Source organism: Falco cherrug, chromosome Z, assembly GCF_023634085.1.
Source record: "Falco cherrug isolate bFalChe1 chromosome Z, bFalChe1.pri, whole genome shotgun sequence".
Taxonomy (NCBI): domain Eukaryota; kingdom Metazoa; phylum Chordata; class Aves; order Falconiformes; family Falconidae; genus Falco; species Falco cherrug.
The window spans coordinates 50,875,216-50,889,117 of NC_073720.1; the positions used below are offsets into that span (position 1 = coordinate 50,875,216).

The window sequence follows — 13,902 nt, forward strand, 5'->3', positions numbered from 1 at the left end:
TTGTAAATGACTGTGATGGCTGGCAATAAAAAAAAAGTGTCATCTTTGAAGAGATGTATACAGGAACTATATTTTGCAGAAATCATTACATTTAGTGCAAAGCAAAACCCTCTGCTAATATGAACTGGACAATAACATGATGAAAAGGCATACTGTAAAAGAATATTGAAGAAGTCAAACAATATTTCAGTAGGAAAATAAGCTGATGCATACATTTTGTGTGTCTCCTTACTTCAACTGGCCTTTGAAACTGGCCCCTGAAGGATAAGTCTTTTATGAAAAGTACAGCTTATCAGTGGAAGGTGTAAGTTTCAGGAAATATTCATTGGACAAAGAAATCCTTGTTCCAACAAGTGTGCAGGAATGAGAAATTAGATTCCAAATTCCTGTAAACAGTAATGGAAGTTGAACTCCATGGTCTCACTAAGCTGTGCTTTATGTACATTTATGTGCTCCTGAAGAGCTATTTGAATGGGAGAGAATGAGCATCTCATCCATGCTTTAATGAAGTGCAATTTAGAATAAATAAAAAAAAAATAATTCTAAGAAATCCACACAACAGTTAAAAACTACTAGTTGGTAAAATTTCAGGGGAGTACTTAAAGTATTTTGTTTCTTTTCATTCTGGAATGAAAATATGGTGGGTTTTGTTCTCTGTTTTCAGACATTGATGAATGTCAGGAACTGCCAGGTCTCTGCCAAGGTGGAAATTGCATCAATACTTTTGGCAGCTTCCAGTGTGAATGTCCTAAAGGCTACTACCTCAGTGAGGAGACAAGAATCTGTGAAGGTTGAGTCCCTTGAAACCTCCTTCTCTATAACAGTGCAGTTATTGTGAAAAACACTTACCATTTTTAGCCTTAAATCCAGAAGTTAATATGGTATCCACATCATTACCTAACATCTTCTCTAAAGTCATTATCTTTGGCACCAGTGATATCATTAATACAAAACTTGAAAAGCAGCACTTGAGTGTACTAACATTTATTTCTACGTGAGATATCTCAGCTATATATATTCTGTAAACTAAAGTGGTTTTTCATGATTTGTGGGTTCTCACTTCAGCCCCTTGTATCTCTTGCTAGTTTCACTAGGCTCCCTGTATTTTAAGTGAGAGAAGGTGTCCTCCTCACAGTGTTTCAGAGTAGCAGTTTAATTTATGCAACATGAAGTAAAAGTAATATTAGTCTTCCTGCTGTGTTTGAGATTTGTCATAAGTGTTAGCACCAAATATTTACTGTAAATAGACCCAAAAAGGTAAAGAATCTTTCATGGTTTCTCCTAGTTTGGAGTGTTTTAAAGTCAGCTTCCCCTTCTTCATTGAATTTGTGAGAAAAAAAAAAAATTGTCACCTTTCAAAACAGAGCCTGTGAATCCTGAGGCTCTACTAAGCTTGGGGAAGAAAACTGACCAGACTGGGTATGAAATTAAAATTGTATGATTAACTGTATGTAATTGTATGTAATTGTAAGACTAAAGCAGCAAGACTGTGATTACTGTTCAGCTTGCCTGTTTCTAAATAGAGTACCTGAAAGGTCATTTCTCAGTGGAGTAGTGAACACTGATAAGTGACAGTAACATTCCTTGAGAAGAGGGTGGGAATGTTTTTTGTGGAGCCAGTGGGGCACAAGGTGGTCTAGTTTAGTTTCAGTGATAGATTCCTCAACTTTGAATTCATTTAGGGTATTCTCTTGTACTTCACTGGCTGGGATTAATAAAGGTTAACACTATGACTTTTCAGCAACTATTACAATAGCTATTTAATGCAAATCTGAACCATACTGTCCAAGCTAGCATTTAAATGAAACTTTGTTGTTAACTTAGCATGGTTTATTTTAGTCATATTTCTCAGAAACATTTGCTAGGACTTGGTCCTCTTTTCCCTTGTTAATTATAGTGTTCTCACTTGGTCTCTAGATATCGACGAGTGTGTTGCACTTCCTGGTGTCTGTGGTCCTGGCACTTGCTACAATACCTTGGGGAACTACACCTGCATTTGCCCACCTGAATATATGCAGGTGAACGGAGGACATAACTGCATGGGTATGCAAAATGTCATCTTTACTAGAACTGTCTGAGTATCAGACTGCTTTGGAGCAGACTCTTAACATTTCCTTTTCAATGAAGCCAGTTCTAAATTTAGCCTTGTATAGTTTTTTTCCTACCTTTAACTACCAGACAGTTAGGTCATGTAGCCAGGAAAGAGATCCCAATGACTGACATGCAGTGTTCAAGTACTGTTATTCCTTAACAGAACTCAGAAATCTTTTTTTTGATTTTCACTAGTCATTCCAAGTAGTAGGTTTTACTATACAAATGGGTCTGATGAGCATCTACGGTGTGTTTCTGATTTCTTGGGAGTTGTCCTTTTTTTGCTTTGTGTCTTTGAATGAAAACTGAAAATATGTCACCTTTCAGGTGAGTCTAAAACAGAGACTGTAGGCTATTTCAATCTTTAAATTATTTTTAAGTCATCCATGCAGAAGCCAGAGTTAATGAACCACTGTCTAGATTGATAGAGGGTTGATATTTAATTATTTTCTTCTAAAGTTAGTTTGTTGATTACTTGGTAAGTGATTCTTTTCTCACATCTAGACATGAGGAAAAGCTTTTGCTACAGAAGCTATAATGGAACCTCCTGTGAGAATGAACTGCCCTTCAATGTGACCAAAAGAATGTGTTGCTGCACATATAATGTTGGGAAAGCCTGGAACAAACCTTGTGAACCATGTCCAACTCCAGGAACAGGTAAAGCCTACTCTAATCAACCCACGTTGTTAGTTTCTTTACTCCTCTGCTCCTTTGACCTATTAGCTAAATTTCAGCCCCCAAAAAACCTTTGCTGTACTCCCAAAGCAGAGTGACAATACCCTGCCATCCTGTCACTGGCTGCATTAAGTCTTAGTCTGCTAAATAAGAATAGATATTTCTTCTATATTTTTAAGTTGAAGAAGTATCACTCCATATTGAGTGGAAAGATACAGCTTGTATAATTTGAAGGCGCCAATCTTTCCCCCAAATGTAAAAAATAATTCAGGAAGAACATGTGTATTTCCCCTCTCAGCTGCCCCTGAAGGGAAGAGCAAGGGGACAAACCACTGTCACGTGTTGCTGAGATGGATAAAAAGGCCTGGAAATTACAGACTGACCTTCCCATCAGCAGCAGGAGTATGTCAGCCCTGTATAGCTAGACTGATGTTTGTAAGATAGTTGTCTGTAGGTAGATGTAATTATTTAGCCCCTTTTTTTTGGCAATGGAGCTCTATGAAATGACTTGTTCCATTCTTTCTTTCTAAGAAATGCCAAGGCTTTCAGATGCCTTGTATGGATATAGAATTACTTTCAGTTATTTCACTTTATGTCAAAATATCTATGTTTGCATAGGTAAGACCAACCAGGGTGGTGCAGTAGGCATAAGCAAGTTTTCTGAATGCATGATTACCAAACTCCCATCTCTAAAGCTGTCACTTTGAAGTTTCTGGAAAAGCAAGCATTGGGCAATAACACTGAGGTTAAAGATGCTGGCTACCTGGTCTGTCTTCCAGGATAATTAATTTAGGATAGTATAATTTAGTTACTGCTTAGTTGGGGATACATTTATCCTGGTAGTTCTAATCTGTCAGAACAAAAAGACTGTGTTTCATTACTGAGTGCATTGCCTTTCTAAATTTTTTCACTTGTATCCACACATGATCATCTTGGTTGCTTTTACATTTTCTCGGTTGAAAGTGATGAACTTGCAAAAGCTCAATAAGCAGAGCATTGTAAAAACTTCCTTCTTTAAAGGGAGGTGAAAATAAGGTATAGTTCTTTTTCAGATAGTCTTTATGGAGTTCCTTGCCTGGAATAAAACACTCGTGAAAGCTCCACTCCAAAAACTGATTGGTGGGAAAATCACCAACTTGGAAACCTGACAGTAGCACCTGGCCTTCATTAAAAAGATTCTTACATTTGTAAAAAAAGTAAAGGTGCCTAAACAAAACTAAAAACCTCAGATGCCTGTTTAGTACAAACACATTTTATTGTTCATTGACTTTGCCGCAAGTTTACTGCCACTAAACCCATACCTCTGGTGCTACATCATTTGTGATGTTAGTGTAAAGAATGTATTACTTTCATTCCAAGTGGTTTATCCTGGTGTCATAAGAGAAAAAGCAGATCATTTAGGAAAGACTTCCCCCCACACACAAGCAGTAAAGAGGAGGAAAATGGGACTGAAAAGAAAAAACAACCTCTTCCTTTTCTTTCTTAAGTAGGAGGAGGGGAAATGAAGGGATGTTCCTAGCAGTCAGGAATGGGAGATGGAAATATGTTTGCTATCACAGATTGCTCATAAAATTCTTTCCCATAACCATTTATCTCGATGCCATAAAATTGTCATTATGATGACAACATGATGAGAAAAATACAGCAAAGTACTAGTAGGGATTCATGCAACTAGTATTCTTGGGTGGAAGAAAGAATTATTTTAAATTCATAAGACTGAAGTTCTCAAAAACTTCTGCAGCTTTTAAAGATCTGTTAAAGACAACTCCACTTAGTCTGCAAGCAGTTATAGGGTTAAAATATTTCCTGAAATATTTCAATATTGCCTTGTTAGCCCTTCTAAATGCCTTTACTGTATTTGGAGACATGGTTGAACTTTTTCACCATGAAAAGAGATTGCGTGATGGATCAAACACAAATTCCAAGTGTAAATGGTTGAATAGCTGCACTTATGTGGTATAATCAGTTGTTCTGAAGTCTGGGTGGGGGCTACACATCACAGACAGGGGTTATGATACACTGACCTTAACCAGTTTCCTAGACTAAGCCCAGTAGCTCATTAAGAGCATTATTCTGCTCTGATGAGAATTGTATTGTTCCTCTAAATGAACTTCACATGCCAACGCATTTGCATTTTTTTTCCTTTGAGAACAGAGCTCTTTCTTCGTTTTATGTATTTATGCTTAACAATCAATCTCTATTTGATGACTTTAGGTAGTAAAGACTGTATTGCTTCGTTTTATACATTATACATACCATACATTATACCATTACCATACAGACTTTCAACAGAAATAACCATTCTTGTTTGGTTGGGTTTTCACCCAAGGAAGTGTAAAAAGCTGCTTCACTGCTAAGAGGTAACCAAATATTTACAGAACTCTTCCATGGTTTGATCAGTTCAAGAGTGTTTGACCTCAGAGGGTTTTTTTCTGTTATGTGATAGATCTTTTTGTCCTAAAAAATAATATAGTGATAAGTATATGGGGTTTTGAAATACTTTTCAACTCACTGATACAAAGTCAAGCTTTCAGAAAGTAAATCTTTGGTGTGTTTGTGCATGGATAATTTGGCGTTGTGTATAAATGCATTATCATACAGTCCTTACCTAATCATACGCTCTTTTTCTACACAGTACAAACAGAAAATAACTATGGAAAAAGTATTAAATGGATTGTATGGAACACATAGGTAGCATAACACAAAATGTAAGAAGGCATGCAACACTCATCATGCCTCTCATCATCCTCCCAGACCTGATGTTTTAGGTTTTATCAGGAGTAGGTGTTGTCATTGCCCATGGAGACAGGGCAGTGAACGCAAGGTCCTCTTTTTTATCTAGTATGTGTGTTTATAAATGGCATTAAGCTCCATGCAGAAAAGAATTGTTTCCTAACCCTCAAATCTTATACATGTTCGTATGAAAAAGCAGAAAACTGCTAAATGGGAAAACACCATGGCAGGGATCTCTATGGCCCAGTATCCTGTACTGCAAGAATAACCGCAGTAGGCATTAAGCAGTCATTAAACAACAGGACATAAGAGAGAAGAAAATGCTGAAGTTCAGGTATACTAGATCCTATTTGGCTTCTACAAGAAATAAAAAAAGAATGTCTGAATGTGAGAAGAATATTTTGCCAAATCTCATTCTGAGCAATGACCAGCTACATTTGCTGAAATTGTAATACATATGAATGTTTGGTGTAATGGACACAAGAATTATTCAAGTTGTAACCCCAGGGGTTAAACCTTACAAAATTATAAGCTGCTGAAGAGCTGCCATTAAAATGTAGATGATCAAGAAATTCAAACTATGGCCAGTAGAGAAATCAACTATTACTGCTCTAGATTAAAGATCATTATTCACAGGAAAATAGAAGGGTCTCCTTTCCTTTTTTCTGGTGCTAGGAGAGATGCCTAATAATTTGTCTGCATTTCAGGTTTAGAGGTGAATTATTATCCTAGAGTAATTAATGGATTCCATGCTAGAAACTCTATGTTTTGTCATATGTAATATGTGAAATACGTAACATTTAACATGTACGTATAACATGAAATATGCAACATTTTTCTATATGTTGCAAATCCACTCAAATTCATACACCTTGCCTGGAAAACCGTAGGTTTATTGATTTTATACTGTGCTTTTCCAATCCTGAAGATGCTCTGGAAAACAATACAAAATGAGCATATTAAACTAATGCTCTTTTTTGGAGCATCTCTTTTTAGAGTAGAGTGTCCATTCTGCTCTACAGACTAGTGCAACTAAAGTACAGTACTTTCTTCAGAAAAGAACACAGTATCATCAAAGAAGGCTAGGTGCTGGTAAGTTATGTTTATTTCTGCTGTCTGAAACTGTTGCTGCAGATTCTCTCTACAGATGTCTGGAAAGCAGGAATAAACCTTAAAAGGTAAGTTAAGAAGGTCTAGTTAAAACAAATACTGAAGTGTTGCTCTTTCAAACTACACATTTACTCAAGCATGAAAGTCTGCAAAGATGTGAGAAAAGCAAAGTGTGAGTTAGTGTTTCAATTTGCATTTATTTATTGGCAATCTGAATTTTCAATACAATTGGTACAAGAGGCAATGGCTCTTCTGAGTGGATTTGGCATACATCAACTCTTGAAAAGCTGAGACGACTAGAAGTAATTTTTGGGAGATTTGAAATATTCACTAAAAATGCATTGTTCTCTGTTTTGCTGTAGCTGAATTCAAGAACATATGTGGGAATATTCCTGGCTTCACTTTTGACATTCATACTGGGAAAGCTGTTGGTAAGTGTCACTAAACTTACTTTAACCAAAAATTGTTTTGTATAAGGTTGTTGCAGCTGCATGATGGTACTAAAATGAACATTTAATATAGTAAAATTCTAATTTCATTCTAGAGTTACAATGGTGGCAGAAGTTGTGAGACCAAGTTTTGAGTAAAATATTTCTCATCTGTATTTCTTTATTTCTATATTCTGTTACAATCTTTTGCTCACCCTGCATCCTAGTTCATGGTTTTGAGTGTTAATAGGTAAGACGAAAGAGTTTGGCTTTAAAATGTTGTGGGTCTTATCTGCACTTTTGTAACAGTTCTGCATCTTGTCTAATACTTAGTATTACTCTGTTTTGACCACTTCCTGAACTTCACATGGTTTATTTTCTCTCATAATGGGTGTATGTTTAGATTTATATCCTGTATACAATTTCTGTAAATTAGAAGGAACTTCTCAACTCAGTTTTAAGCACCGTGAAATTGAGAATACAAGCAGTATGAAAAGGCATGAAGTACTGTACTTTGACTAGCTGATCTCACTTTCAGACATTGACGAATGTAAGGAAATCCCAGGAATCTGTGCAAATGGTGTTTGCATCAATCAGATTGGCAGCTTCCGCTGTGAGTGCCCCACTGGATTCAGCTACAATGACCTGCTCTTGGTCTGTGAAGGTGATTTGAAACGACATTATTTTCTACTTAGCTCCCATAAGCATGCTTGTCTTAAAGCAAAAGGGAACATTTAATTCCCGTGTTTTTCAAAATCCAAGAGACAGACTGTGAGCTTGTTTGTAGGGCTCAAGTATGTAAATCAGCTTGGACATGTTTGTCTTTAATACATATGCGCATGCACTTAGTGAAATTTGTAATAGTTTTGTGTTAAGCAATTCATTGACTCCTAAATAGGAAGTAAATTAAATGCTTTTATTTTATTTTATTTTAGCAAGGAAATTTAATTATTGTTCTTAAAAATTCTCGAAGAACAATTTCCTTGATTTTTTAAGTCTTCTGTCTGTTCTTCTGCGGTTTTATAGGTACAGATATTCATAGCATATCACCATATCTAATGGTGAAATTTTGTGTGTCCTAAAATCAATGGAGTTTTGTCGTTGCTATTCAAGGGTCTTTTGCTGGCAAGTGCACCTTAAAAACTAACAAACTGTGCCGATTACTATTTCAGTTCAAAGGCAAAGAAGAATGTTTTTTTAACATGAAAACTAATTTCTTCAGGCAGATATTTAAAATTGCAAAGCCACTTCAGTGTAAGTTGGATACATAGGATCCTCCTTTATCCAAAAAGCCTGTTATGGATGACATTGTATTGATTTTGCTTTTCATTTGCATTTATGGCACAGAAGGCTGAAGGTCAGTTCTGTTGAGAACAAAATACTCATCTTGCACAAGACAGATGATACAGTCTAAATTCTAGGCAGAAGTAACTATCTCATGGTTTCTGATGTCTGAACCATGACTTTTGGTATTTCAGATATTGATGAGTGCAGCAATGGAGACAGTCTCTGTCAGAGAAATGCAGACTGTATCAACAGCCCTGGTAGTTACCGCTGTGAATGTGCTCCTGGTTTTAAACTTTCACCGAATGGTGCCTGTGTTGGTAAGAAATTGTTTGACTTTTTCTTGTCTGTTTGAATGTGTACCTAATCAATGGTATGTGTGTGATTCTCTCAAAGGGTAAAAGCATTTATGTTGTTACCTTGTGTATTCTGCTGTTTTGCATAACAGTTTTAACTTTATAGCTCTGTTTCTTTGTAGAAGGGAAGAAAATACAGAGTAGAATTTTTAAAGAACACTCTCAATGAATCAACCAAATCCTAACAGTAGTTTCAACCTCGAGTTGTATAGGCAAGAAGTTCCAATAAAATGAAGTTTTATATGATTCAGGTTTAGTTATGGATAATTTTGAGCCTGGTTTTAATAATAATAACAGATTGTAAAAACATGTTTGTGTAAAATGAATGAATAATAAAAGTTAATAATATGTACCATCTGGTTTATATTTTTGTTATAGATCGCAATGAATGTCTGGAAATTCCTAATGTTTGCAGTCATGGTGTATGTGTGGACATGCAAGGAAGTTACCAGTGCATATGTCACAATGGTTTTAAGGCATCCCCAGACCAGACTATGTGCATGGGTATGGAAAGAAAATGCTTTTGTGTGTGGTTTGTTTGGGTTTTGGTTTTTTTAAAGGGGGAGTAGATGAGTCTAAATTTCTGAGGAGATTATAGTGACATTAAAAGACTGATTCATAAGTTTCTGGAGTTTTGTGGATAAAGTATGTGAAGTTGTCCTTGGAGGGGATATATTAGTTTAAGAAAAAAAAATATTATAGTGTTTATTCTTAGACTCTCACAGAAAAATATATTAACCCCATTTTCACAAAAATCTGTCATAGTGGCTTATTTGACAGAGAAGTTTATAGGAGATATCACAGAGTGATAGAGTTTGGAGATTTAAAAACACAGATTTTTCAATTATTTATAAATTTATTGAGTTTATGTTTCATTTAAAAACCAGAATCCCACGTTTAATCTAAAAAATCTATACTAATTTTGTATTGAAATGATGACGTGGTAGAGATAAGAAATAAGAAGAATGCAAAAGTAGAGTGTTTTTCTCATAATTATTAATTAAAAAAATATTTTGATTTTTTAAATAATGATCATCTAAATGCCAGTTCAAAACTATAAAGAAGTTCAGTGTCTTCTAGTGTGTTCCAATTTCACCTTCAAACAGATATTTGAAACCTATTCACACTGTATTACATAAATATACGTAAATACTATGCCTTGAGTCTTCTTGTATTTGGACTAAATCACATTTGTCAAACATCTGAGGAGGCTGTCTGGGAAAGTGACTTGTGTTAACAATGCAAAATTTTGAGAGCCTGGTTACTCAGAACACTAACTTAAATAACTCTACATTTCTAAAAAAATTTTAGTACAAAATTCAGATCTAGACAATAACGGGTTATGGAAATGATCCGTATGACAAGAGGTTTACCTTCTGTAAGTAAATAAAATGTTACAGAAAGTCCACAAGAACTAGGAGAACAAGATCTAAATATCTTCCAGGTCCCCATGAAACTCCAGAAATTACTGTTACTGAAGCACACAGCAGGAAACACTAAATTTTAATGCCTTTTGAAAATGGATGTTTTGATGAGTTTGTAAGCAGTCTTTATAATTCTGGATGTAGTATTGACATATTTACATATGTAAATTGACTTGTGAACAATGACACAAAACACATTTATAGAACATTTCAACATGTTTTCATGGGCTTTAAGAGTAAAATATGTACATAAAATTAGAGATAGTTCCAGGGCTGTGACACTCGATCCTTTGTACTAAGTTCTGAGCATTAGTGCACATTAAGAAATTAAGAAATGTCAGTATGGAAAATAGAAAGACAGAAAGCTTTGAGATACTGCACATGCATTTACTTTTGTCTTTGCATGTAACTGTATATTTTATTTTAAAATACATATAAAAAATGCATCATGTAACATTTTCCTATGTGTACCCAGAAGCTGTAAAAATCAGTAGCATAAATTAAAAACATGACAAATGAAGAGAGAGACTGAGGGTTAGAATATTGTCACTGTGTACAGATCATATGTGAACACATACCTGGGAGAATCTGTTCCCACATACAGTTTTGTTTCTCTTTGCAGATGTTGATGAATGCGAACGCCATCCATGTGGAAATGGAACTTGTAAAAACACAGTTGGATCATATAACTGCCTGTGTTACCCAGGATTTGAATTAACTCATAATAATGATTGTATGGGTAGGTGATGTAATCCAAACTTTATTTTCATTGCTTCTGGTTTGCTATTCCAAGGAGGATGGTAGACATTTAAAACTCAAACAGAAGACAGGTCAGGGTGCTAAGAAAGTTAACTGAGTGCAGTAACTGATACTGCTACCAGCCCTACTATCATTTTTTAAATTAATTAAAAATAGTTTTTACTGGCCAGCTTGAGATAACGAAAACTTAATCTCTGGACCACTGGGGCAACCTTACAGTTCACTGACAATGCATCCCTCACCTCCATTAGATCCCCTGGGTAATTACAGCACATGTCCTTGACTACTAGCACAGTCCATAGGCACCACTCAGGATAAGTATATATAATATCACGCTACCAGTGTTGTCTCATGAATTTAAATCAGTTCTTTATTTCCCTGGCAAGGGCACCTGGCAAGGAAGCTGCACACAACTAGTTTTAGGCAGATAACCTAGAAGCCTTAGGTTTCTGCATGGTAAGAGACAGAGTAAGCACCTCTCTGTCCACTGTGAATATATTAAGAAACCTGGTTTTCAGCATAAATGATTGAAGTTAGCTGGTGCGACACCCCAGACATGCATACATCCAAATAACTCCCAATAATAAATGAGCAGTTGTGCTTGTGTGGACTGAAGAAAACGCTGGTGAGGACATAAAGATTTGGCCTAGAGCTACCTAAATCTTTATGGGTGCAGGAAATAAATTCTATATTTAAATAAATTTATATTTATTTATATAAATAATATTTATTCTTATACTTGACACTTGCACACAGTGTGAAAGAGAAAGCAGACCAACAGTAGGAAAGCCAGTACAACTAATCTACCAGATCTGCACTCCTAAGACAAACTCTGCTTATACAAAGTTTATACAGGCATTGTGATTTCCTGTTCTCTAATGCAGAGGACACCAGAACATCTGATGGGTTTGGACAATTTAAATTCCTGGATACTTGTGATAAAGCAATTAAAATTTTCCTGGGCTGAAGAACAGGATCATAAGTCTCTGGAGATCCTCTCCTTTGTGCAATGTAAGCCAAAGGAGCCGAAGACTTTACATTCCTTCCTGCTACAGAAGGAAGACGGGACCAAGTCTATGGGTTGCTTTCTGGTTCAGAAGAGAACTAAAACATCTTAAATAAGTATTTTAAATCCTCTCCTCCTACAGGAAAGAGAAAATTAAAAACTTGTTCAAGTAAGAAGAGTCTGCTGCCAAAGAATGGCACTATTTTTGCCAAGGAAGTTCTTTGCTTTGGCCATATAGCTGCCAATCTACTGCCAGGAGCATCCAGCACCACTTCTCCAGGCTCTGCCTTCAAGGAGGCCAAGAAGCCCAAGCTGACTCAGAGAGTTGGCCTTTTGTTAGCACTCCTCTTGACAGCTTGGAAAGCCTTGGGGCTTTATTCCAAACTATCCGAGCCATTCCAAGACATCTTCTGGTATTTCTGCTTGTAGAACAGTAACACAGAAGAAATGCACTATGGAATAAACTAGTAACACAGGCACAGCTACTGGCTGAGGTAGATCTTTTTCAGGAGCTTGTACTTAGTGTTTCTGAAGAAGACTTAAAACCTCTTCAGTAAAACTAAAGTTAATCTTCAACACTCAAATTCAGGTTTTGTGAAACAGTGATGTGTAAGTTGTTCTGAAGATGCTTATCCAACCTCCTTTTCATTTATTCTGACACTTTCTCATCTATATTTTTCCTTATGCAGTGCTCCTTTAAGTCTGCATTTTTGAAGTAACTCTACAAACTAATAAGCATTTTCAAGCCTCATTTTCAGAACTGTTGTGAAGGAGAAAATCATCCTGTGGAAAGCAAATGACATATTCTAAAATTTGAAAATGACAAGGCAGGTTTTAGGAGGAAACTTGAGTGCATATAGATCCAGATAAAATTCAGAACATTTTCTTTTCCATGTCTGGACTTAGTATTATACCATCACTTGGCAGTAATTGGATGTCTCCAGATGCAGTAGCTGAGGTAATGCTGCAAGTTTGAAAATTATAATACCCTATAAAAAAAGTGTTGTTTAAATAGAACATATACCTTAATGCACTTGAATGAGAGTTACTTTCCACTAGCTTCCAGCTGTTCCCATGTTGCTGCATTTACCTTTTCCACAGAAATATATATTGCAGCTTGAGTGTGTTTATAACATACTGTGTATGCTACGTTGGGACTCAGCTCTCACTTTGGGGGTTTTATTTTGGTTTTTTTTTACAGATATCAATGAATGCAGTTCTTTCTTTGGTCAGGTGTGCAGAAATGGACAGTGCTTCAATGAAATTGGTTCCTTCAAATGTTTATGTAATGAAGGATATGAACTTACTCTAGATGGCAAGAATTGCATTGGTATGTATGATCCCACATGGAGATGTTTAAGTACTGATGAGCTGAAACAATCAAACTGTTAGATCTCATCTAGGGGAAAGCACCGCGGTATGAGTGCCTAAGTACAAAAAAAACCACAAAAAAACAAAAACAAACACAGTGACTTTAATGAAAACACAGTAGAAGTAACTGAGCTTAGGAATAATTGTTGATCTTCTAGCATTTAAATGCCTTATAAAAGAAAATTTTAAAAGTATCCTACAGTCTTTTTCATGAATAAGCCTGTTTTGTTACTATAAGAATTACATGTTTCTAAACCTTTCTTGCTTCCATCTACTCTCCAAAGATACTAATGAGTGTGTGGCACTACCCGGTTCATGCTATCCTGGTACCTGTCAAAATTTGGAAGGATCATTCAGATGCATCTGTCCACCAGGATATGAAGTAAAAAGTGAAAGTTGTATTGGTAAGGCAAGTTGTAATTGTTGCTTCTGAAGAATTTAAAAATTAGAAAAAGTGTCTGGTTCTGATTTGGTGGAAAGTCGTTGTACACCCTCATGTTTGTGAATGTTGCCCAACTTAAAATCATGGTGACAGGGAATAGGTAGGAAAAGTCTTCAGGAGGATGTTTTAAAAATGGAAGGCAAGATATTTTGTACATTAACATCATCATTAATGCAAACAAAAATACTTGTTAAAAAAATGGTATTTTATCTTTCATTCCCTT

General features: G+C 35.8%; 1 protein-coding gene across 1 annotated transcript in view; it reads left to right on the forward strand.

Annotated features, from left to right (window-relative positions):
* FBN2 (fibrillin 2) overlaps positions 1–13,902 on the forward strand; it is a 178,786-nt gene that overhangs the window by 142,384 nt on the left and 22,500 nt on the right. The window contains exons 39-48 of the mRNA XM_055699766.1: positions 665–790; positions 1,918–2,043; positions 2,596–2,748; positions 6,972–7,040; positions 7,576–7,701; positions 8,516–8,641; positions 9,056–9,181; positions 10,724–10,840; positions 13,068–13,196; positions 13,522–13,641. Coding sequence (XP_055555741.1) covers positions 665–790; positions 1,918–2,043; positions 2,596–2,748; positions 6,972–7,040; positions 7,576–7,701; positions 8,516–8,641; positions 9,056–9,181; positions 10,724–10,840; positions 13,068–13,196; positions 13,522–13,641 — 1,218 coding nt within the window. The remainder of the gene's footprint in view (positions 1–664; positions 791–1,917; positions 2,044–2,595; positions 2,749–6,971; positions 7,041–7,575; positions 7,702–8,515; positions 8,642–9,055; positions 9,182–10,723; positions 10,841–13,067; positions 13,197–13,521; positions 13,642–13,902) is intronic.